Source organism: Helicoverpa armigera, chromosome 12 (assembly GCF_030705265.1).
Source record: "Helicoverpa armigera isolate CAAS_96S chromosome 12, ASM3070526v1, whole genome shotgun sequence".
Classification (NCBI taxonomy): Eukaryota; Metazoa; Arthropoda; class Insecta; order Lepidoptera; family Noctuidae; genus Helicoverpa; species Helicoverpa armigera.
The window spans coordinates 8620896-8647951 of record NC_087131.1 but is presented as its reverse complement, the minus strand read 5'-3'; the positions used below and the strand labels follow the sequence as shown (position 1 = coordinate 8647951).

At 36.5% G+C, this 27056-nt stretch overlaps 1 protein-coding gene across 1 annotated transcript in view; it reads right to left on the bottom strand.

Moving 5' to 3' along the window:
• Positions 1-1157: 1157 nt before the first annotated feature.
• LOC110383943 (lachesin) overlaps positions 1158-27056 on the bottom strand; it is a 39501-nt gene continuing 13602 nt past the window's right edge. Inside the window, exons 2-10 of the mRNA XM_064037352.1 lie at positions 23069-23166; positions 14694-14898; positions 13002-13157; positions 12369-12497; positions 10316-10453; positions 9740-9889; positions 8581-8658; positions 3390-3488; positions 1158-1471 (exon numbers count right to left, since the gene is read on the bottom strand). Of these exons, the coding sequence (XP_063893422.1) occupies positions 1452-1471; positions 3390-3488; positions 8581-8658; positions 9740-9889; positions 10316-10453; positions 12369-12497; positions 13002-13157; positions 14694-14898; positions 23069-23166 (1073 nt within the window). The 3' untranslated portion in view covers positions 1158-1451. The remainder of the gene's footprint in view (positions 1472-3389; positions 3489-8580; positions 8659-9739; positions 9890-10315; positions 10454-12368; positions 12498-13001; positions 13158-14693; positions 14899-23068; positions 23167-27056) is intronic.

The following is a 27056-nucleotide window of genomic DNA, read 5'->3' as shown; positions in this document are numbered from 1 at the left end:
ATCCTTCAACCGTGTTCACCAATCTCGATAATAGCCATCCAGTGCGTAACGCCATCGCTTCCGAGGCCTAGGCCTGCCCGTCCTGGAGTGTCCACTGGGTGACATTTTCTGACTTGATTTATGTAAATTGCAGATATTTTGTGAGCTGTCAGTATCTATATGTAAGTACATAGGCACGTAAATAACTTAATTCTTAGAGATTTATTTACTCTTCCTACAAGCTTATAAGGGTCGCGTACCTAGTCTTAATAGGAACCTTCCTTCAATACTACCGTCACTGAATATGAAACTAATTTAAGCTTCGAAGTTCACTATCGTTCTAGGCTGTTAGATACTCAGGAAATCCCTTGAAAGGTTATATAATTGTATACTCAAAATAACATGTGTATTTCTCTGGACTTTAGGTATATTACAGAAAAGCAATTACACGATCAATCATCAAGCCGACCCCAACATAGTTGGGAAAAAGGAAATTGACTTGCATGATCATTATGGATGCAAGGGTATTAAAAATATTTCTTATTCATATAGCAAAAAAGGAAAACTGAGAAAATTCAAAAGGGTTGCCTTTATAGAAATTAATACTTGGCTCAAAGACACAGTTCATTGAATTGAAGACACAATTTCTAGACGATTGGATAACAGCGTATACGGGATCGCTCATAACAATAAAACGACACAAACAATGTCTTATATTGTCTATTTATTGAATGGAACCTTTCAAAATAAAGTACACAGTAATTGACTTATGTATAACGTAGTTTGAATTCCTTACAAAAGTTGTGACCGTATTCACGTTTACACACATATGATTCTTTAATTTTAACAGGTATTTACAATCAGTTCAAATTATATCTACAGTAAAAGCAAACAAAACTTTACAAAAGAACTTTAGTTTAGGCCTCTTAATTGTCATAAACGTGGCTAACCAACCATACAAAATGAAATTAGCAGTGACATTATTAAAGGCGTCATATGCGATTAAACAAGTCTAAGATTAAAAAAAATGGCATTCATACACACAACATTAAGTGATATTTGATTCGAGAAATAGTACTTTTTCTTTATGTAGGTAAATGGTAAATGGTAAAAGGCTCTTATTAACAGTAAGGATTTTATTTACATTATGTCACATACCAAAAACACAAACAAAGATTTCTTGCGCGAAATAAAAGACTATTATTTCTTTCAGACATTAATTAAGTACACAATAAATTACTTAAACACTAATAACTAAACTAATAAGCTCTTATAATTACAAAAACGTCTTTGATTCTTGAACACAATTTCGTGTTTACTAGGCTATCTATATATTTTTTTAGTTTGAAACAGTTCATCACAGTTTACACTGTCTGCCAAATTAATGTGGCCACTATAATAACACTAGAGATGTGCGTCTGTAGTTTAAGTCCAGATGACCACACATTTGATTGGTCCGAACTGTCCTGGGGTCACGAACTTGGTGAGAAATCTGTAAAACGAAGATTTGTAAAAAAATGAACTTAAGGGATGGAAGAGAAAATTGGGAATTATTATTAGGAACTTACGTGGAATCTAGAAAAAAAGAATTCCTAAGTCTTTTTTTATAATTGGTAGTGATAGAAAGACTGTTGAAGTACAAAAATTGGAATAAAGTATCTACAAATGCCATATTACGGATAATCTGCACTCGAAAGTTTATAACATAGGGCGTTTGACAACGGTCCAAACAAAATAAAAATGCTTAAAGTACCCTAAAGATACCGTAAGTTATACTTAGGCGGCTGCGAAAAAGGACAAAGTTACGAGAACAATTTACCGTGGGCAGGTTGTCTAAGTTTCCGTGGTAGTAAATCAATTTGGCCTTTATTAAGGACGAGAATCGAAATCGATAACGTTTATTTTACAACGAAAAGAGGTACAAAAAAAGTTTTGATGACTTTATAAGTAAAATGGGAATTTAAACAGAATTTTTAAAATAAAATAAGTGACGATTCTTCTTTAAAAAACTTGTGAATTTGAACGATTCACTCTTGAGGATTACTAGCTCAAATTAATGTCAACATTGGTATCATGATTATCTCATTTTATTTGCCAGATAATTAAAAAATATATACATTTATGTATATTTTTGCTTATACGAGCGTGATAAATTAGCTTTTTTTCACAATTTGTACAATATACATTTATTAGCCTAGTCATAGCAACAAAATATGTTTTAATTTTGAAAATCCAGCATTCCACATCAATTTGAACGAATTCCCTAAATAAAAGCGATTTGTTTGTGATGTAAATTCTCAATTTGTTTGTGTACTGTGTAAAATATTTACGCGTGATCATTATTTTCAAATAAACCTACACGTACACTGGAGCCATGAAAATTGGGTCACTAAATAAACAACAATACCTCCAATATTAATATTCATAGCATTTTCATTTATTCCCTAAAAATAAAGGTCTATCTATATTATCTAAAAATATAGGTATATTCTCTAGTCATATGTAGCTATGTTTTAAAAATTATGTTATATGTATAGTATAGGTATTATTAATTTTACCTATCTACAATATCAGACAAAAACCTCTATAAAGCCTTTTCTCACAAAACTGGCACCGAATCTTTATTATAAGTACCTACTTATATGGTACTTTAATCAAGCCAATCTCTCTATGTCTCACAGTATACACCTTCCCATTTAAGGAGAAACATAACTTTACCAAACAGCAGCAATACTAATAACCTACTTGATTAATTTGATTATGTTGTGAATTCAATATTGACGTGAACCAGTAGAATTCAAAGCGTGTGAGCTCGAAACTTAGGTAAACGTACTGCATAACCTTATACTAATAATGCAATGTACATTTATGTATGTTATGTTATATTGCGAGTACGTTAGTAGATATTTGAATGTTATCTAGGTTATATGATTATTAGGTATATGTGCTGCAACGTAATTAAGTCCTGCTCGCCCTCATTTTTTGATTTCCACTTTTTATAAAAAGTGGATGTTTTATTTGTGGTATACCACAAAAAATAATTTTGATGACAAATAGGATTTTACCCAATTTTCATGCACTGGAGTGTAAAGTATAAAACGCAAATGGGGTCTCATCTTAATTGATTGCGAATTAAGTGAACCAGTAGGTAGTTATTAGTACTTACATAATCCTTACAAATATTACAAATGCGAAAGTGGGTTTGTACCTATGTTATGCTAAAATGCTAACAGCTGACCCAATTTTGATGGAATTTAGGTACCTACAAGAAAAATGGTAGCCTGAAAACACAGTTATACTTAGGCTAGTTTACGCTAACTATCAAGTTAGTATTAAGCTGGTGGGTGGTAAGGGATTTACAAGAGACGTCACGGGCGAAAACTTATTCAGCTATGAATGTGGAATATTACCTAAGCTCTGCATCTGATGTTGGCTGAGCACCACCACGATACGGTCTTCGTCCGGGAACTGAAGGTCGAGATCATGCTCCTTCACTTCTAATTCTGCATCTGTTGGGAAATCAAACGGTGGTTAAAGCATGTAGGTACTCTATGGTTATTATTTCATATGTTTTAAGGTGTTTCAGATGTCACTAGTCACTAATCAATGATAATTAGGTATTAACATTGTATTAAGGATCAATAGTTATCGTGGTAATTTATTTAAATAAGTTAATTAAGTCATAAGCAACCATTTAAAAATAATAATAATAAAATAAGTTATCAATTTCAGTATTTTTTTAAAATTAATTCTAAAGTTAAACAGTGATGGAAAAAAAGTTAAACAGACGTTTGACACACATCTTTAGGAAATGTATTCAAGTTTTTGCTATAACACCTGTCAAACATTTTAGCAGACGGAGCAGACGTAACAGACATTCTTGTAATACAAAACAGCACTATTTAGAAATATTTTTACAACAATACAACACCTGTTAGCAAACATACATAAAATAAAAAAAATATATCGACTAAACCAAAAAGCTATACAGTTTTTATTCCATCACAAGTTTACCCAACGAGTGCAGAACAGAGTACTCGATTCATTTAAATGTGGTTTACGAATATAGCATACATAACGATTTCGTCGAAAACCTGCAAAACTGAAACTCGAAACTGAAAAAAAGAATCGAATCTATCAGCACAAAGAGAGTGCGGCTTTATTTGTAGTTTTATAACATGGAGTGGTGGCACAATAAATATAGTAATCCAACTGTGAAAAACTGTTACAAAATATCCTGAAACTAATCTAAAAATAAACAGGATTTACAGTTAACTAAAAACCAAAACACCTGAACCTGAACACAGTGTAAAAAGGTAACCAGATTGTTGCGAGGTTTGAAGAAAATTACAATCTAAAATCATCATCTGTCTAGTCATCACAACTATGTTAGGGCCAGCTCCCAGTCTTGTAGGATGCAGCTGAGGACCAGTGTTTTACATGGAGCGACAGACAAACACTTATTTTGTTTGGGCCTGGTTTGAATTTGATCTTCGTTTTTGGTCAAAAATTTTGTCAGAACGAACAAGGCCTATTCAGCAACTTCTAGATAAAATAGAAGCATAAATTGATATTGATACCAATACCTAGTGTAGTTCAATAACCATTTTCCAAATAGACTTGAATTAGAAAAATCCAAACATAACATGAAATATTTGTTTCATTGGCCTATGCAAATATTACGATACACGTGAGGCAATCAATATATTTGTACATAGTTTCAATTCGTCAGTTTCTAACTACACATCATCAATGATAAAATATTTGAAAGTTTAATTTCAGTGATTTATTCCAAAAATAAAATCGAAAAACTAACGAAAAACGTGGAAGGATGTTTCACTTTATAGATTCTGTTGAACTACACATCTTACGCGGATTTAATTTACAAAATCTTTAAAATGATAGTAACGAAACCAATTAAAACTTTTTGTTATGCTTAACAGTCTAATCCCACTGCCAATAAACCTACATTTAGCTCTAGGCTAAAATCGACTTATCTACCTTTTCAATTCACAAAAAATAAAACCAAAAAATGGATCGTGAAAACTTGAATGCCCCTTAGGGATAGGTACCTTATTACATATTAACATGCTTAACCTAAATATTTAAGAAGGTATATAAATGAAATTAGAGTAAGGTAAACGCGGGTGAAGTCGTCATGCCCCAGTAGTCGTCAATTAATCTAAAAACTTTGATTATTTTTTTCTACATAACTTAAAATGGGCCGGTTTATATGCCAACATATTGTTAATAATATATTGCACAATTGAAATGACAACACGGGGTTTTAACAGTCATGGCATCGGAGATATGTAATTCGAAACGTGTGTCCTATAACAAAATCGTTTTTTCGTGAAGTTCAGCTGTCAAAAGTGAAACTCAGCACGTGGTTTTGTGTTTTGATTTACATAACTCCAGTGGGGTCTGTGGTATGTTTCTTTGTTTAATTAGATAGTTAAGTTTATTTGCTAACGATGTAATGTACAATTTGGAATACTTTTAACATAGAAGATATATTTTTTTAATGTGACATCTATTGGTACTTTTAAACTCCCATTTGACCCAAAACTCGTCAATTTTAGAATTATTATGACGAGTACTGGGACATGCTCAAAAGTTGCACCTAAACTCGTCATAACGAGGATATTTTGTGTTTTACAGTACAAAATGCAAATAAATAGCTAATAACGGGACTTTTACAAAATTGTTAACTCTCTAGAACAAACATACTTAAGGTTTAGACTACATTTGTTGATGAAACTGCGTTTCTTTAAGCTTTTTCTTAGGGGTATATTTTACTGTGATGGTTTTTGATGCACGTACACAGTCATGTTATTCGATTCAATTAATTTGTTTCTTAATGGTTAAATCCCCTATTTTCTATAAGTATGCACTTATTCATTGGCCGCTGTAGGACTAAGCCATTCGATTAAGATCTACCGCTTTGGCTACAAGTTGGCGCTCGCTCCCTGCGGGTCCAGGATCACCGGCCCAATCGCCACTTACCTCGAGGCACCTACCCTCCGAGCCAGGCTACTAACCCTGCTCAAATGTCCTTCGGGGCTAATTAAGATTATTATTCGATATTATTTGTATGTCTCTACCAGACCTCGGGACTATAGAGTCCCGGATTTTTGGGAGGCAAACGTGGGGCCGAAGCCAACACGCTGAAGCCATTTTGAGACAACTTTAAATGAAATGGTGACACAAAACCGGCGATTATCCCTGTATACACTATAGAAATGTAGCCAAGGAAAACCCCCGGTTCTGTGCTAAACTATTGCTAACTTTGGATAAAAACTACTTGGGTGATTGTGATGGGATGCTAATGGTCTAGGAATGGGGAAACTACGGGAACTATGGCACCTGCCGATGACAATGTATTAAATACATGTAAAAATGGCAGGTGGAGACTCGCCACCTCACTTCAGTAAGTGAGGGCCCAGTGGCCCTCGGGAATCAGTCACTGAACAGTAACAAGAGGGCAACAGATACATGAGCGGCTGAAGGGTAAGGATACCTCGGCGGACTTTAAACGCAGATCACGCGCTCCCTGTGGATCCAGCATTACCGGCCCACTCGCCACTTACCACGAGGCACCTACCCTCCGAGCAGAGCTGCTAACCCTGCTCTAGCGACTCCACTCTGACCGGCCGGTGAAGGCAAGCCAAGAGGCGGGAGACCTATCCCCCGTCATGCTTCACGCCGGCAGGCCCGAGACGGGCCCCGAGGACACGGTGGACCACACAGTCCAGGAGTGCCCTGCGTGGGAAGGGCACCGCCGGGTCCTCGTCGAGGCTTTAGGCGGCGGCGACCTCTCGCGTCCGGCCCTGGTTCAAGCCATGGTCCGGGGCGAGAGGGAATGGGACGCCGTCGCCTCCTTCTGCGAAGCAGTCATGCTCGAGAAGGAGGCGGCGGAACGTCAGAGAGTTCGCACCTCTCATCCCGGCCGCCGCGCTGGAGCAGGTAGACACCACAGGCGCCGGGTGTCGCGAGACGACTCCCGGCCACCGTAGGCGTGGGTCTGTGGGCGGTGAGTTCGGGTGGCTCATCGCTCATGTCTAGTTAATAGACAACAGACCCGTGTCGGCGGCGCGTGTTGTTCCACGCGCTCCTCAAAGAGATGTCAGCAACCCCAGCGGGGCCCAATAGGGCCAAGGCCTCCCGGGGCTGCGGGTTGTTCGAAAGAGATACCGCGGCCCTAGCACATAAAAAGGCCTACGACGAAACACGACGGTTTTTAGTCAGTAAGAGTCTGACACTCCCTCACCGCTGCCAACCCACAGCGGGAGGGGTCATTTGATGATTTTTGACGTGGTTAAAAAAAAAAAAGCCCGGAGATGGGGGACAGTATACTCTCCCTGGAGCACTCGGCTATTATTGGGTTTGAACGATTAGTTGTAATCATAATTTTGCATGCGCTAAGCAGTTCAGAAGTTTTGATGAATGACAACCTTACCTACATATTTATGAATGTTAGTAATTATTTCGCGGAAAGCTATATAAATGAATGTGGCTTTAATTTTTTGTGAAACCTGATTATTTTACAATTTCAATATTTAAATAGTCATAATTTTACTCGTGCTACATATGCACATGACTGCATGGTTATTATGATTAAGAAAATATAACATTAATTTTATAGACTGATTTTGTGATTCCAAGCGTTTGATTTTAGGAATATAAATTAAAATGCAACTATGTATCTGTTTTATTGAATACCTGCTCTTCTAACAGATGGTAACCTGCTATTCTAAATAGGGATTTGGTTTTCTATCTATCTGTATGTTTCAAAGGTATGCTTAAAAAATTGAAGCACAAAAAAATGTATATACCTTGAACTTTATGTTCAAAAATATAGAGTTCATATTAGCATTAAAAATTGACGAGTACTGGGAATATTTGACGAGTATCGGTACAAATCAGACGACTACTGGTACAAATCGCCCTTTTTTTACTTTTTCCTTAATAAATACATAAACCCATCAAAATGATTAAAAAACATTGGTTACTTAGAATAACGAATAAATTATCTATCACGTCATGCAAAAATTGTCATTTTCTATTAAATATTGAACACACAGTAGAGCTTCAAAGTCAGTGATTTCCGAAATCCGACGACTATTGGTACGTTTACCTTAATTGGCAAGTAGGACTATAAACTTTAATTGCTCTTTAACTTTATCCAGACTTTTTCATGTGGTACGTTCATGTTTTAGGTTATAAGTACTTCATTTATTCTAAAACTGAAGTTTACAAAGCCTGAAGTAGGTCAATAGAAGTTCACATACCGTTGAATATTTGGTCTATGGGATTGAATTTCTGAGTATTGTTGTTAGATAGGTACCTATATCTAAATCAGTCTGAAGTCGGGATCTATGTTTGGTTGATTAGCCCGTATAAAGGAGTCTCCAGTATGTTAGACTTGTCTATGGACATCAAAATTTAAAACGGAATAAACAGACGTAAATTCTAAATTATATAGACACAACGACCACGACTTTACTGCTTAAAAGTGACAAAAATAAAGATAAATACAAAGAGATTGAATAATCATATAAAGTGTACATTTACAACATATTTATATTCGTATTTACTCACAAGTCTGAAGTGGGGTGGTTGTAACATCTTCGAGAACCGTCGTAACCTCCGTCGAAATAGGCGTAGTGGTCGCTAGGGCTGTAACATAAATCTTTTATGCACCTCTCACTATACGGCGTAAATATATTTCAATATTTAGGAATATTTTCGTTGTATTGTGAAAGAGGTTTTATCAAGGTACAAACGTCAAATTGGACGTTTAGTTAGTATTATTTTTCTATGCATTAGGTAATTATAAGATAATATTTTTCTTTCAACCATTTAGGGTTAACAGAGGAATATTTTTCAATGTAATTCAGTTTTAATAGACAGGTGACTGTCATATTTATTAGCATATTTATGCTGTGACTTATACACAAAAAAAAGAAATGATTATTAAAATAAAGTTTTTGGTTTAAATAAGCCCTTAATTTTCAGGTAGGTACTTCAATTCTGTGCTTATTACACTAGGTTTTACCTAGCCAAAAGATTTATTTCTAACTTGGACAGGCTATAAAAAGGAATTGTTTCAGGCAAGAATCTCCAAGAACAGATATGGAACACGAAAAGCTCTTTCCTTATATAAGTACCTACGTACGTACTCCATATGTATGTGTTACATATGTAGGTATGTATGTATGTGTATATCCTCTGTGAACACAAAACTAATGCGGCTATATCATCTCACTATGTGGCATCTACTCATTTTCTTGGATCAACTGATGGAAAATATGTATTTAGGCTGCTCAAAATGGGTATTAGAGCAATATACTCGTACGTGTGTGGAGACGACATTTTACGTTATGAAGTCGTCACGTTAGTTTTTTTCGTGTTCTATTTTTTTGGAACAAGGTATCGTGTGTAATGTGTTCTAGCTTAACCTTTTTAAGAGATTTATTAGTAAGTGCTTATAGAAGTATAAAATTATGCTGGATCTATTTAATTATAATTTTGTATTTAATACTACATTATACTAGGTGCATTTTTTTTTCAGGATCTATACCTGGACTTTGTTCTTAAAAAGGATAACTTTGAGATACTTCAAAAAATTTAACTAACCTGACAGGTATGATCTGTATCCACTCAAAAGTGCCTAAATCTCAAGGTATAATAACAACAAAAATACTTTTTTAAATTCACTTAAATTGTGAAATAGAAAAAAGTATATCTTTAAACTTACTGTAAACCGTGATATCATCTCTCGCCGACCCCATAGAGTTTTCCACATAACAGTAGTAGGAGCCAATATCATCTCTAGACATGTTCCTCACTCGAAGTAGCGCAGTGTGCTTGTAGCCTTGCGATTTTAAACTCATCTGGTATTTTGATCCTGTACAGAAAGGAAATATTGTGACAAATATAATATAAAGACGAGCCTATGTGGGAATTGTGTTTGATTTTGTCTATAATTGATTTATTTTCGTAAAGTGAATGAGCATTCGCTTTTTTGGTTTAAGTGCGTTTAAACCTCAGTCTATTCCCATATTTCTGTGATTCCCATCTATCAAATGCTTAAGAAAATGCTTTGCGTCTCTATACATAAAAGAACTTGATATGGAAAGAATGCTTCAACACTCGAATTAATGTTCTTTCTATAAACTGTTAAGTAGTTCGTTACTTCTTAAACAAACACTTCCACTGAGATTATAAAAAGCTTGCTATTAATCCTCTTAAAACAACGGTAAAAAGACAAAAATCAAATAAGAGGTTACTAAAGTATTATATTCATCTTACCTTTTATCTTAAAATATCTTACCGTTATAAAGTTTATTAAGATCAATGTGTGTCCAATACACAGTGGGCGGTGGATTCGCTTCAATCCTGCACTTTAGCTGCATCGTTTCTCCGACGTACACGCCCAACATTTTCTGAGTAAATCTAGCTGTCGGCTTGCCTGATAAAAGTATATATTTTATAGTTACATAGTTTCTTATAAATATATGTAAAGGTTAGCAGCCTTACTAACAAAAATATCTAATCATCTTCTAAGCATCATTTTAACTAATTACTACTTACTTAAAGCAAGTAGTGATTAAATGTCAGTTAAAACATGCTTAGGCAACGTTTATAAGTAAGAATTTTCTTAAACAGCCCTTAAGTATTACTTATTATTTAATTCACGATTATAAGTAAGGCTGTATATGTCAAATGCTGAACCTATTTTTATACAAAAGTAATACACATTAACTCTTTGTCTAAATAATCTTAGCAAAGATTGATCTAGAATTCGAGTCTAAAATTGACAACATTCTTAAGTTTCAATTAAACATAGAAAATTACGTTGAAAAGCCAATGAAAACCAACGATGACAAGAAGCAGAAGTAATCTAATATCTTCAAACTAATTAAATTGTATTGATCTTTGTACATTGCTCCAAAGTAACAAAGTTGATCGCTAAAATGTAATGGCTTATGTTTAACTGATCACCAGATATAGTAACAAATAGCAGACAAAAATAGTAAATGATCACCAAAATGAAACTCGCATTTTAATGTAAAACTATCACCAAAGTTTTAACACTTTGCTATCCTATTTAAGTGAAATTACTCCAAAATAAATCATGCGTAAGCCAAAAATAGTAAATGATCACCAAAATTATACCACCATTTTAAAGTAAGATTATAACCAAAGTTTTTAAATTCTGCTATCCTATTTAAGCAAAATGAGTCCAAATAAATCATTGTTATCCCAAAAGTAGTAAATGATCACCAAAAGCAGTAAATGATCATCAAAATTATACCAGCGTTTTAATATAAAATGAAAATCAAAGTTTTTACATCTTGCTACCCTGTTTAAGTAAACTGACTCCAAAAAAATAAGTTCGGCCTGATACAATAAGAGTTATAACATTATGGGGACCCTTTTCCTGCACTAGGGTGGAAAATTGTCTATTGCATGCCTCTAAACAGTGCGATAAGAGTGTGTTTTCGAGGGAGTGTATTGAGAAACACATTCTTCTTCTTCTTTCTCCTGCCCTGTTCCCAATTTTACTTGGGGTCGGCGCAATATGTCATTTTCTTCCATTTTCCCCTGTCACTCGTCATACTGACACTCACGCATGCATTGCAAGCCGGACACATAACTTAATATGGCATCATAATACTTTATTTGGTAATAAGCCTACATTTTATGGCAATCACAGTGACTTATTTAGGCAAAAATAATACATTAATTTGGTCGTCAAGAGTTGGTGATCATTTACTAAATTTGGTGGTCGAATACAATTTAAAGTGAAGTCGTGACTAAAATAGCTGGTACTATTACATTTTTAGACTTTATTTTTCTGGTGTTCAATAGATATTTCTGGTTACAAAACTTAGGGTATCAAAGCATTTTATGGTGGTCATTACATTTGTTCCCAAATGTAATTACACGCATTCTTAAACGTATCAAGTCTTTAAAGCCGAACGTTCTTCTAAAAGCAGATAATCATTGAACTTATGTAGGTATTTTAACTCGCTCCAGAGGTTCATTTATCAAAGCCAAACTCTTGAAGTCGGTGTAGTTATTTCAATTAAATTTAATATTAACGAACTTCGTGGATGTGAAAGTTCTATTAGGATAACAAATTGTATGCTGTTAGCGTTCAATTCTTGGTTCATTTATATTCTAGTTTCAACGTAGATGTAGTTCACGCCAATATTTTGCCAAAGTCTATTAGTAAGTATCGTTAAAAGAACCTAATAGGCTGATCTAAGATACCGACATGCATACATATATCATTCGGGACAAGATTCCTTCTGAATGGAACATCCTCATCGCGTATTCGCGTACGTGAGAGATTGCACTAGCTCCCGATAGTAACTTACACAGGACATGGAGTAGAATCCTCTTGCTAACTGAAGGTGGGACCCCGTTCGTAGCAATGCAGAGGAGGGCCCCATTCATGTCGCGAGTCACAGTTGTCATGTTCAACCAGGCTCCGCTCCATTTGGTGACTGCAAAGTGATTTTGAGTCACAAAGTGCAATGTGCAACGATGTGGATAGCGTCGATATGTTCGTGTGATAGAAGATATTTGAAATTGTGTTTGGTGTTGATTTATTTTCAAAGTTAAGAAGGATATATTTATTTTTTCGAAAAAAGTGTTAAGTACCTATCTTGTACGTAGTTTGAGTGATTTGTACGTTCGTAAAGGACAGGAGCGTATATAAGAGTAGAATTAAATTAACGCAACCTTTGTAGATATTTATAATTTTTACTATTATATAATGACCTCAATAAACTCACACGTTACTTAACTTTAAAATAAACTTTAAAGTATTTTTGTTACAGAAAACGAAAGTGTGAAAGGCATGGAATATTTGAGCAGTCTTTAAAATTGAGTGGTGTTTCAGTATTTTTGCATTATTTACTCAATGACATACCATAGACACCTTAGATGACTTCAATAGTTAATTCCGTTACTTATGAAATTTACTCAGAAGTTATTTATTTACCTACCAGTCTCTCTGCCGACATTAAAAGGGCCAGAGTCCTCGCGTCTCCAGATGATGGTCGGCTGTGGAGTCCCTGATGCAGCGCAGTGCAGCGTCACGTTATCTCCCTCCCAGACTATCACTTCGCCGCTGCTGTCCGAGTCCACGATATCAGGCGGGACTGGACAACATTCGAAGATCATTTTATTTCAGGTTACCGTATAATCCAACAAAGCTTCTCAGAAACACTTTATAAGAAGTATTTTAATTGTATTTATTTAATTCTTTTTGCTTGCACATACTGTTTTATGGTGGACTTGTCCTCTACCAGTCTACCTTTGTGTCACTTGACTATTCGTTTAAATTTGCTTATGTTAACCTCACGGGCCTAAACTTCTTTGACACTTTTGTACCTCAATATTAAACTGATAAAAGTTTTACCATTTATGCGTAATTAATAAGGTAATGTAAGTAGGATAAAGGAAAACGCAAAGAGGATTAGGTATACATTGCCATTTGCTTCATCTCCCCATAATACAGGAAAAACGCCGCCGCACCGCAAAAATCCGAATTGTACTGACTTAAATGCAATGAGAAAAGAGTAGGAATTGTGTACTTAACCGACGTTAATGAACGCTAAAGGAACTGGTGTAAAATATCATTGATTTCCAACTAAACCTTACGCCGTGTGGAGTTTAATTAGTGTATTTAAGTGAATCCGTTTAAATGATACCATTGTTTCGATGTCAAGATTTACTTACTAGTATTTAATCACTGTGTGATATTGAATTACTGAAGCCACTTTATATTGAGGACGTAGTACTGTGTTACAGACTAGCTGCTCCCCGTGGCTTGCCTGCGAGGCCTTCAAATTAAAAGAACTACTTCACGTACAAGGATAAGGATAAGTGCCTCCTCTTTCAGCTATGCCAGCCGCTATGCCAGTAGGTAGTCCATTAGTATGTACGGAAAAATCACGTCAAAATTAGTCCAGCTATATCAGCCAGAACAAACATACACCCAGACAATAATAATTATGAAAGAGTGGATTATCCCGTAACCAAGGCTTAAATCCGTCCATCTATCAATCATCATCTGTTAATTAGCCACGACGCCTTTCAAAACCGCCATTTTGTTTACAATACGAAACAAAAGCACGTTGAATGGCCGTTCCTAAAGACTAAAAAGCAATAATAATATCTGGTGCATTGTCAATTCTTTTGTTTGGGAGAGAATGGCAGATTAAGCGCTAACTCCGTGTGCAGTAATTAATGAAACTCAAGATAATAAACGTCAGGTGCCAAGCGACTATAACTCACGGTTATTATTCTTTTGGAAAGAACCAACCGGCTGGATAAATTGGTGTATACAAAAAAGTTAATATCGAATTGGAGAGATATTTGCGGCCGAGAGCTTGAATTGCCTATTTATTGAAATGTTTGGCGAACCTTTTCAATTGAATGTATAGGTAACTAAAGCAATACAATACGTATTTATAATTGATTTTGTTACTAGCCTCAAACGTTAATTAAAAAGTAGCACTTATCCTCCCTCCACAAAAGAGCTTTCTGAAATAATTTTTAAAATCGGACCAGTACCTAATTCCTGAGAAGAACACCGTTTTGGGAGCTCAGGAGCTGTTATTTTTAGTTTAATGTTCGAATAGCACTAATTCATCAACCTTATTAGAAGTTTACATACCTACAAATATACATACCTGAAACATGTAGATGATGTGTTTGCGTGATCATAGGCTCCGTATTAATCTGACACATGTACCGGCCGCCATCAGTAGGTCTGACATCTCGGATCAGCAGCGACCAGGACTGGTCTCTTCGGGAGACACCGACGCGATGGTTCTTCGTGATCACGTGGTGACCTATAGTGAGGATCGTTTGCGTGTCCACTCGGAGCCATGCCACCTGGTGAAGATGAGAATTTAATTAGGTCGGGGTACGTAAATGTTTTGATTTGATCGAAAAGAAAGGTGCCTTACAGCGCTTTCGTTCCCTGTTGTAAAAAAGCTGTTGGTCATCGTTTAGTTGATATCGAAAAACCATTTGCATTATGCATATTTTCAAGATCTTTTAAAGATGATACCTCAAAATGTGGGATATGAAAAGTGATGAATCTATATAGGAACATTACCTACTCACTACACTCAACAAGTAAACAGAACAAAGTAAGTATGTACCAAAATGATCCTTTATCCAAAAGCAAAAAAAAAAACAACCGAATGGCATAACCACGAACATAGCTTACTTAACCGAGTCTGTCTCTAATCTTCTTAAATACGTCTGTTTGTCTGTATTATCGTGGGTCTTGCAGTAAACAAGTCTATCTGTAGCCACAGGTGTCTCAAACGGCGACTTAGGTTTATTTATGAAGGTCTGTGCAACCATATTCACCTGTGGTTCATGGCAAAACTTACTGCAGACTCCCACTACCATTTGCTTGGTTAGAAGCAGAACTGCGTTATACTCATAGATATAGAAAAGTAGATAGATCGGCAAACGAGTGATTTTAGTGAAGCCAAATCAGAAAAACTTAAATCTGTTGAGTGGCTTTTTCATAAGGGAGTAAATATGTGCTGGTCAACCATAAAATCGGTGTTTTTTTATCTTGGTCATAGAACATTAAAAATATTTTCAAATTATCGAGAATTATGCTGTAAAAATTTGCGCTTGATACGTTCTCACGTTTTCATTTCTGTCAAATGGTATTGTGATGCCATATCTAGGGTTATACGGAATAATACAAAATGGCAGTCAGTATTAATTGTTGTACATAAATTCATTCACTCATCACTCATACCAAAATGTTAATTTATGTAATATTTTTTAACAATATACTTCAAAATAATAAAATTGATTCGATCAGAGAATTCTTTTGTTCTTTCAAAATTATCGTACGCCGCATTTTCATGATAAATTCCTGTAAACTATGATAAAATACCGTGAAAACTATCACAGAATCTGAAAGCTAAAAGCATATTTTTGAAACAAGAACAATGTGTATATGTGATATTTGCCTTTTTAAAATATTACCGCTACATTTCAAAACTTACTTTTTAATTTTTTTTATCTGTAAAACATTGTTCAAATAGAAATTAAATCAAAATAAATGACAGCTTACTTTCTACCCCTACTTAAGTAAACATACCAAACAAGAAAAAAAGTATTGAAGTAGGTGAATAAGATATGTTTCACTTAATTAAGCTTACTGCAAGTTGTAAGCGACAAACTAATATGAGTAACTACCGTACCGATATTATTTAACTAGCTACTTGTAACTTCAAAGACGTAAGGTACAGTAGACTGCACATCAGTGGTAACTGACATGCACCTTGACTCAATAGTAATAAGTACGATTTTCCTATAAAACTGTTACCACTGACATGAAGTTGACTGTACAATGTACATACAATGTATAGTTTGAACTACTACAGAATGTCTTATTAAATAGAGTTCTTAATTAAAAGGCCCTTTATTAAAAACTACGCCACTCGGGTCCAATAACGATAAGCACTAGAAGTCTTACTTATATTAAACGAAGGTGGTATTTTTCAATATTTCATAATTTTTCTCTCAGTAGAGTAATATCTGTAACTTTGTTTGGCAATATTGGTTATATGATTTTACAGCAGAACTAATCAAATCAAGAAAATCAATTTGGGACTAATATTAGATATTAATGTACCACACTACTTCGGTTAGGAAAATTCCTTTAGAGGCAGAATTTTGACACTAACCATTTAGCTATTTATAGACAGTTTACGGCGAAGTTATAGGTAAAATCTAGAGTAGGTACTCATCGAAACCTAAAAAATACAAATCTTAAACAGCTCTTATCACCTAACACTAGAATTACTTATCCCATATACACAACAAATTCTTTAAAATCCACTTAATTCACGTTACACGGCACGTAAACGATTAGCCTTCAACTTACCAAAGGGCAGTTTCTAAGCTAAGGATCCGGATCAAGTGTTCGCAACAAAGGCACTTGTTCTGCGAAAATTACTTACTTCCTTCAGGTCGAAAACCACCATGTTTCATGGCTGTAAAGCTTTACGTAATTCGCAGTCTGGGACTAAAGCTATGAACCGTTGCGCCGTGAAAATGTGATAAGTGTTCAACCATTATTTGTATTTTTTAGTTTTTCGGTATTGTTGACTTTTTTTGTTTTGAATTTTGAGAGAATGATAATGTTTTTGTAACATAAATCATCAGAAAACGTACTTTATAGAATAAGTCTGACATGAATCTTGTGCAGAGCGAAATCAACTTTTAATTGCAGGCTGAAACACTTTAATTATTCCAGCCACACCAATAACATTTTTATTCACATCGCATTGACAAGAAGATAAAATTAATTAGGCCTCTTAACTCTACCTTTATTTCTGAAAATACTCAAAGAAACATTTCCTATACAAAGACAATAACAATATTTCATCAACCAGAAACCAAAGCCGCGTAATAAATTGAGCAATGACATATTTCAGCCTGTAACTGTACCTTCATAATAATTGCTCTCAGGGACGACAAACATTTGGGCTCACATGGAGAACAGAATGACTAGCGGAGGTGCCATAACGAATAAAGGGTCGTGACAGACAGACAGACAGACAGACGGACAACAAAGTGATCCTATAAGGGTTCCGTTTTTTCCTTTTGAGGTACGGAACCTTAAAAATCGCCTAAGAAAGTAGCGCGCCAAAGTTCGGGTGAGCGGGGTTGAGGAACATTAATGTCTTCGCCCTCATACGCCTTCTTTGGACCATTTGACGTTGACAGATGCCTCAAAGAACTCGAACGCCTCGTTAGTTCACTTGTAACTGATCGTTTTGGTAATGCCCACCGTACGAATTTGACCTAGCAGAAGGCGCCTGACCGACCTTCATTATGGCATCTCCGCCGTCTTTCCTTGCTCCGTGTTCGGTCTACATTTCTGCAAATATTTACGCAAACGTACTGGAACCTTTTCTATGAGGAGGCGTTACTGGTGAATGGTAACGCATTACCGGTGGAAATGACTAATGGTAACTATTAGCCTAACTAATGACGGAGCGTAACCGAACGGTCTCGGAGGTGTAATACGGGAAACGAACATCAAAGGCATATGATGTGTTCTTATCTATTTTATAGGGAGGGCTTTTGTTAAGAGCCTAGTGTAATCTGGAGAAATGTGATAGACATATGACAGTAGTTTTAGTGGGATGTGGGGTGTAGGGATTGGTGATTTTTCAAGTGAACATCTTGTCTTTGGTGGTCTTATTTATAGGTGCGTGGTCGCCTCGAAGGTTTTGAGATATGACTGTATGCTTGACGAAATTCTGTTTTTTATAGTGAGGCCTGAGACAAACTACGATAATCAGTTAATGTAAAAGTCAAATCTATACATATAATAAATCTGTAAAAAAAGTGTGTCTGTACATTGAATATATTAAAAAAATAATAATTGGGTGGGGTTTAGAAACAGTAATGGAGCACAAATCCAAAAAAAAAAATTGTCTGTATGTCTGTATGTCTGTATGTCTGTATGTCTGTATGTCTGTATGTCTGTATGTCTGTTTGTTTGTACACGCTAATCTTCGGAACTACTGAACGGATTTCGATGATTTTTTCTTTGTTGTATCAGTATTAAGCCTGGTCAACATATAGGCTATAATTTATCTTCGAAACTTGAAGACCTGATGCAGAACACCAACAGACCAACAAAACTATAAGAGATACAAAAATGGTGCCATGGTAAAAATTGTTTCATGTGATGAGCATTTTCAGCTGAGATAATAAATTTGAAGATCTGGAACACCTGATGTGGAACCCCAAGAGCCCAGCTTCTCTGTACCATATACAGGTATGACGTTTTAGCAAAAGTTGTTCAATTTGATAAGCACTTTCTATTGACTAATACAAATTGAAGATCTAAAACACCTGATGTGGAACTCCAGGGGCCCAGCTAGACTATAGCATATAGAGGTATGACGTTTCAGCAAAAGTTGTTCAATCTGATAAGCACTCTCTGTTGACTTATAAAAATTGAAGATGTAAAACACCTGATGTGGAACCCTAGGAGCCCAGCTAGACTATAGCATACAAAAATATGACGTTTTAGCAAAAGTGGTTCAATCTGATAAGCACTCTCTATTGACGAATAAACATCGAAGATCTGGAACACCTGATGTGGAACTTCAAGAGCAATATACACTGTCTTAAAATGTATAGAAATGAATGTTATGAAATAGGTATGGTGAATTAAAAAAAGTAATTAGTCCGTCTTTTAGATAACCCTAAAATAATGGACACGTATTTTTTATTTTCTTCTTCTCACACACAAATAATAACGAAGATATAACACGCTTGAATTTTGTGTTAAGTCACTGCTTAGTACAAATTTTACATACCTAGACGTGGCGTCACGAGCCCCCACTCTCCGAATTTGTTGCGTTATATCTCATTATTATTTTGTATGTCTCTTCCAGACCTCGGGACTACAGAGTTCCGAATTTTCGGCAGGAAAACGTGGGGCCGAAGCCAACACGCTGAAGCCCTTTTGAGACAACTTTAATGAAATGGTGACACAAAACCGACGATTATCCCTTTATACACTATAGGAATGTACCCAAGGACTATCCCCATTTTAGTGCTAAACTATTGCTAACTATGGATGAAAACTACTTGGGCTATTGTGATGAGATGCTAATGGACTAGGAATGGGGAAACTACGCGAACTATGGATACCTGCCAACAGGCCCGCCGCTAGCAGTTTGTTCGCCCGCGTGCAAAACTGATTATGCCGCCCTACGACTACATAAGTTTTGTCAAAAAATATTTAGGGGCGGATTCAGGGGGTCTGGGTCCAATAGAAAAGAATATGTACATGCACCGCTCTGATTGCAGAAAACCCACCTACTTTTGGAAAAATAACTATTGCAATACATAACATACATTACACATAACTTTTTATTTACTTGAAATGTTCAGAGTAGGTAACCTAAGTAGTCCTGGGTTAGCCCATAAGCAAAAGGGCATCAATACAGTGCAATCATTACCCAAGTGGCCCCTATGTATTGAAAGATTGTGATTAACTTAAACTAACGCACTTAAATATCTATAACAATGTTTAAAGTCAGTAACATATGTTATTTGGTGGATTTCCCGTTGAAAAGTTAACTTATAAGACACATTTTATATGTAAGAAAGCGCGAGCGGAGCGAGCGCGAAAATTTTTTAGTCTAAGGATACAAAACAAATAAAAACCACTGTAAATAATAAAATAAAAAGCAAAGTCAAAAAGTAAGATATGTACAGAAGTGAAGTGCAAAAGCCGCGAGCGAAGCGAGCGCGATTTTTTCCTTAGAGTTTTCATAAATAAAAAGCCATAACGGACGTGCGCGAAAAATGTTTTTTCGGAATTGAATGCCTCAACAATTAAACAAAGATAAAACGCGATGTCTGACATGGAGCCGCGAGCGCAGCGAGCGCGAATTTTTTTGGGGATGCAAAGGGTGAAACACAAAATTGATAGGAGACGACCAAAGCTAGGGCGGCTTTTTCTGACATTTTCATGGTTTAATTTTGCCGCCCCCTAAATAGCATTTGCCGCACGCTACGCCACTGGTTAAGAATCTTCAATTTTGAAAATGTCCTTTCAACAGATGTACCTAACTAAAAACCGGCAGTGTAAGTAATATTCTTAGCGATATTGCTGTGTTCGGAAATATTAAAATCAAATCATTAGTAAAAAGATATTGTATTTTTTAAATATTACGTGATAACTTGCTAGATTTGCCGCCCCCTAGGACGTGCCGCCCGCGTGCTGTGCACGCGCTGCACGCCCGCTTACGGCGGGCCTGCCTGCCAATGACAATGTATTAGATACATGTAAAAAATGGCAGGTGGCGAATCAGACTCAGACCCCCGGGAATCAGTCACTGAATAGCAACAAGAGGGCAACAGGGACATCATGAGCGACTGAAGTGTGTGGATACCTTGGCGGATTTTAAACGCAGATTACGCGCTCCCTGTTTGTCACTTACCACGAGGCATCTATCCTCCGAGCAGGGCTACTAACCCTGCTCCAGCGACTCCACTCTGGACGGCCAAGCCAAGCCAGAGGCGTGAGACCTACCACCGTCATGGTTCACTCCGACCGGCTGGAGATTGGGGACAGTATACTCTCCTTGGAGGACTCAGTATATAGCCCCGCGGGGTCGCTACTCCCCGTCATCAGCCTCAGATGTCCTGCGGTGCATATATCTCATTATTATTGTCGTTATTATCTCAAGAGCCTTTGTCCCAATTATGTTAGGGTCGACTTCCAGTCACGATGCAACTGAGTACCAGTGTTTTACAAGGAGCGACTGCCCATCTGACCTCCACAACCCGGTTACCCGCTCAACCCAACACCAATTGGTAAAACTGGTCAGACTTACTGGCTGACTACCCATAACGACTATACGAATGTTCAATGACAGCCGGAACCTACAGTTTAACATCCCCTCCAAATAACGGTCATTGGTATCCAAAATATACGTAGAAAGAAAATACAAACTTAGAAAAGTTGCATTGGCAGGTACTTGCCACATCTGGAATCAAAGACGCACGCTCATACTTGAGAGATTGGTTCTCTACCCACTAAACCACCACGACTTCCACTAAGTCATCACGACTTTGTCATCTCAATAACATTTAATGTTTTTTTTCGTAATAATACGTGTAATATCTTTGCCACACACATCATAAATGCGGACTAATTAGAATCACTACTTTTATCCCTATGGTCACGTCTATTGCTGTTCAGTTCTCAGCGTTTTGTTTAGGTAGTCTGCTGTGCTTTTGCCGTTGAAGTACAAAAATTAAATTTATGGTACGTTTCTGTTGTAATGGCTATGCGTATTCCGTTGTTTTCAAGTCAACGGGCCCTTAAAATTCAATATCAGACGATACAGATCTTTGATTTTGCTGACCCCGTAGTTGCTGGCATAAGGGAAAGGATCCGCGTACGAAGTCGCGGGCAGAAGCTAGTACATAATAAATGATTTTAATAAAGTATGTTGAATTTTTTTTAAGTTACTTTTTCTACGATCTATTCAAGTATTACAACAAAGAAAGAAAGACAGCGTTGATCTCAAAGTAATTATAAAACTTTACTTCTGATAATACTCGTTGCATTCGCTCGTTCATAGGAAAGTACATTATTGGATTTAAGTTTAAAGCTTACATTTTCAGGACATCGCTAGAATGCAATAATTTCCAATATTAAATCTGTTATCGTGAGAAATACCTGCTACAGTGAACATTGAATATTTCGAACTATTCTTGGCTACTGGACTGTCACGTTAAAATGTGACGGCTCCGGCGTGGAGTCCAAGCTTTAATGACATCATAATTTCATAACCCCGAATTTTGGATCGGAAATAATTATTATCGAATTCACGCTGCTTGATTTTACGAAATTATTTTCAGTCATACCTGCCTATAATATTATATCATTTATTTTCTACGTTGATCTGTGTGCATTTTCATCATCAGTTCTTAGATTGATAGTCATAGACTTTAGTTAAAAGGACAATTATTACTCCGCTTTGTTGAAAAACTTTTTCTTATGTAGGTTACTTATCTACCTATATTAAATATGCATTTCAGTAAAAAAACAAAGCGTTAAAAAGTTATTATTAACATAATTAATTTAAATGAACTTCCGAGAAATCAGACAATGTGTTTATCCCATGTAGGTACAATCGTGGGCAGCGAAAATGCTCAATTTTCAGAAAAGCGAAAACTTAATTACTGTCAAAAAGTTCGACCCTTTGAATAAAACGAACAATTAATTATTTAAGAGGAAATCTTTTATATAAAACCGAAATATTATTGCTTAAAATAATGATTCATTATAAGCAACTGTCAATGTTGTATTGACGATATCGATTTTTAGTTACCTAGTTTTAAATAAAGAGCCATAAGTAAATTCGTGATTGTTTATCTTTAGTTAAGTGTTTACTCAAAATGAGTATATATAGATATCTTACAATACAAGCTATACCAAATATCTAGCTACCTGGTACAGAGACATTAAAAATACTCTTACCTTATAACTCTCCAAGTTTTCCACCTTGCAAGTGAGTGATGCATCTCTTCCCAAAATCACAGTGACATTGGATTCCCTTCCGATGAATATAGGCTCATCTGTCAAAAATAAACCTTATGTCAACAGTAATATAACTTACGATTGCATGAACATGGCCCAGGTCAAATAATTAAAACATATACGCGAGAATACACAAAAACATAAATTGCCAATTTAATAATTAATGAATTTCAAAACAAATAAATTGTTTTAGTCGGATTAATGTATATTGTTTACTGGGTAAATAAATCGAGTTATTTAACTAAACTATTTGTTCTCGCCAATGTTATCGGCGTAATTTGTATTTGTTAATTACATTTATTAACCAGTTTCGGTTTTAGCGGGTGAAAAATTGACTTGCTGAACTAGTTCTGTAGGTAATTGCCCGAGTATTATTAATTTACCTTTGTGAACTACGAAGGTAAATTAATAATACCTACCTTTAAACTTTTGCAACGTAACTGAAAACGAAAAGGTATAATATAGAGATTCCACAGCTGTGTGCTATACAAACATAGCAGGAAGAAGAGTGACTCAGTAACTAGTTTAATTAAAAATGATTTTTAAGCTATTGCATAGCTTCTATCGCAGGCCTTGAGCGCGGGGACCAAATCCAGAAATTCCGTAACGAAAAAACCTCACGCTCCCCACTCCGACGGGCACGGAGGTGTGGCTTGAAGGCCGTGCATCGTCTAACGTCGTGTCAGTTCGGCAGTCTTCGACACGGCGTTGTGTGTCGTGCGATTAGACGTATTGTACGACTTTACGGAACTCGCCCGAATCGAGACGAGCTGCTCCGAAATCGGACGAATACATAATCAGCTGTTTGTGAGAAAGTATATCTAAATATATAAAACTCAAAGGTGACTGACTGACTGACTGACTGACATAGTGATCTATCAACGCACAGCTGAAACCACTGGACGGATCGGGCTGAAATTTGGCATGCAGGTAGATGTTATGACGTAGGCATCCGCTAAGAAAGGATTTTGATCAATTCTACCCCCAAGGGGATAAAATAGGGGATGAAAGTTTGTATGAAACTTTGTCAATTTTAAACCGATCGGACTGAGACTTTGCATGCATAAAGCTACTATGGCGTAGGCATCTCTTAAGAAAGGATTTTGATAAATTCCATCCCTAAGGGGATAAAATAGGGGATGAAAGTTTGTATACATCTTCTTAGATTTGTACACGCTAATCTTCCGAACTACTGAACGGATTTCAATGATTTTTTCTTTGTTGTATCAGTATTAAGCCTGGTCAACATATAGGCTATAATTTATCTTCGAAACTTGAAGACCTGATGCAGAACTCCAACAGACCAACAAAACTATAAGAGATACAAAATGGTGCCATGGCAAAAATTGTTTCATGTGATGAGCATTTTCAGCTGAGATAATAAATTTTAAGATCTGGAACACCTGATGTGGAACCCCAAGAGCCCAGCTTCTCTATACCATATACAGGTATGACGTTTTAGCAAAAGTTGTTCAATTTGATAAGCACTTTCTATTGACTTACACAAATTGAAGATCTAAAACACCTGATGTGGAACTCAGGGGCCCAGCTAGACTATAGCATATAGAGGTATGACGTTTTAGAAAAAGTTGTTCAATCTGATAAGCACTCTCTGTTGACTTATAAAAATTGAACCACACCTACACCTGATGTGGAACTCCAGGAGCCCAGCTAGAACCATGACGGGGGTAGGTCTCACGCCTCTGGTTTGGCTTGGCCGTCCAGAGTGGAGTCGCTAGAGCAGGATTAGTAGCCCTGCTCGGAGGGTAGGTGCCTCATGGTAAGCACAGGGAGCGCGTAATCTGCGTTTAAAGTCCACCGAGGTATCCTCACCCTTCAGCTCATACTTGAGAGATTGGTTCTCTACCCACTAAACCACCACGACTTCCACTAAGTCACCACGACTTTGTCATCTATTTAATGTTTTTTTACGTAATAATACTTGTGTAATATTTTTGCCACACACAAATGCGGACTAATTAGAATCACTACTTTTATCCCTATGGTCACGTCTATTGCGGTTCAGTTCTCAGCGTTTTGTTTAATCTGCTGTGCTTTTGCTGTTAAAGTACAAAAATTAAGTATATAGAACGTTTCTCTTCGGTCCCTTAAAATTCAATATCAGACTATTCAGATCTTTGATTTTGCTGACCCCGTAGTCGCTGGCATAAGGGACAGGATCCGCGTACGAAGTCGCGGGCAGAAGCTAGTAGGTGTATAAGTATATGTATTTAAGAAAAAATTGTTTTCCTATCGGTCACCACGCTCAAAAAGTGTAACTTGAATTAATATCAAAGAAAAAGAAATAATGTATTAATAAAATAAAAAATAAAAATAAAAAATAAATAATAATTATAATTGCATAAGTTGATACAGAATGCTATGCAATAGCTTTACCGCGGCAGTCCCCGAGTGCCACACGTATTTTTTTTTAGTCATTTCACATGACTTACATGACTTGACATTCAATACTCTTTTAATCACCGTCTGAAAGCAACAATTAATATTAATATGAACACAGTCCAGTCACCATGACTACGTTTCTATCGCATCTACCTACACATTTCAACTGCAGGCAACGCCTAAGCTAGTGAATTTCAGGCACATTACGCACAAAGGCAGCGTAGGCTATTTCTGATTGAGTGTAGGAGTGTCCGTCTAATCTTCCACTTGGCTTGTGCCGCACTAGTTAACTAGCTGGCTAGCCAACTGGCCAGTGCAGTTGAGTGGCATTTGAACATTTCAAGTACGACACATAGCCAGGCCCGCCGCTAGCTGTTTGTTCGCTCGCGTGCAAAACTGATTATGCCGCCCTACGACTACATACGTTTTGTCAAAAAATATATAGGGGGGGGGGGGCGGATCCAGGTGGACCGGACCCCATTTGCAAACTAAGCAATTGCTTAGGGCATCAATGCAGTGCAATCATTACCCCCTATGTATTGAAAGATTGTGATTAACTTAAACTAACGCACTTAAATATCTATAACAATGTTTAAAGTCAGTAAAATATGTTATTTGGTGGGTTTCCCGCTGAAAAGTCAACTTATAAGACACACTTCATATGTAAGGAAGCGCGAGCGGAGCAAGCGCGAAAATTTTTTAGTCTAAGGACACAAAACAAATAAAAACCACTGTAAATTAACAAAGCTAAGTCAAAAAGTAAGATATGCTCAGAAGTGAAGTGCAAAAGCCGCGAGCGAAGCGAGCGCAATTTTTTCCTTAGAGCTTTCATGAAGTAAAAATATCATAAAAAGCCATAACAGACGTGCCCGAAATTTTTTTTTTCGGAATTGAATGCCTTAACAATTAAACAAAGATAAAATGCGATATCTGACATGGAGCCGCGAGCGCAGCGAGCGCGAATTTTTTTGGGGATGCAAAGGGTGAAACAGTCGAAATTGATAGGAGACGACCAAAGCTAAGGCGGCTTTTTCCGAAATTTTGTTGGTTTAATTTTGCCGCCCCCTAAATCGCATTTGCCCCACGCTACGCCACTGGTTGATCTTAAATCGTTTTTAAGAATCTTTAATTTTAAAAAATGTCCTTTCAACAGATGTAAGTACCTAACTGAAACCGGCAGTGTAAGTAATATTCTTAGCGCTATTGCTGTGTTCGGAAATATTGAAATCAAATCATTAGTAAAAAGATATTGTATTTTTTAAATATTACGTGATAAGTCGCTCGATTTGCCGCCCCCTAGGAAGTGCCGCCCGCTTACGGCGGGCCTGCACATAGCAAGTTTCGAGGAAACGTTTGTAACATCGTCTTTGCTGACGGCTTAATTGTTTGCGGTGATTGAATTCATGGGCGGCCATTGTTATGTGAATCATAACTAATTTAAGTCAAAGGACTGCTTCGGGCATTGAAGCTGAAGCTAGAGAAACAGTAAAACTTGTTAAAAATGAGATTTCACATAAGAACTTAT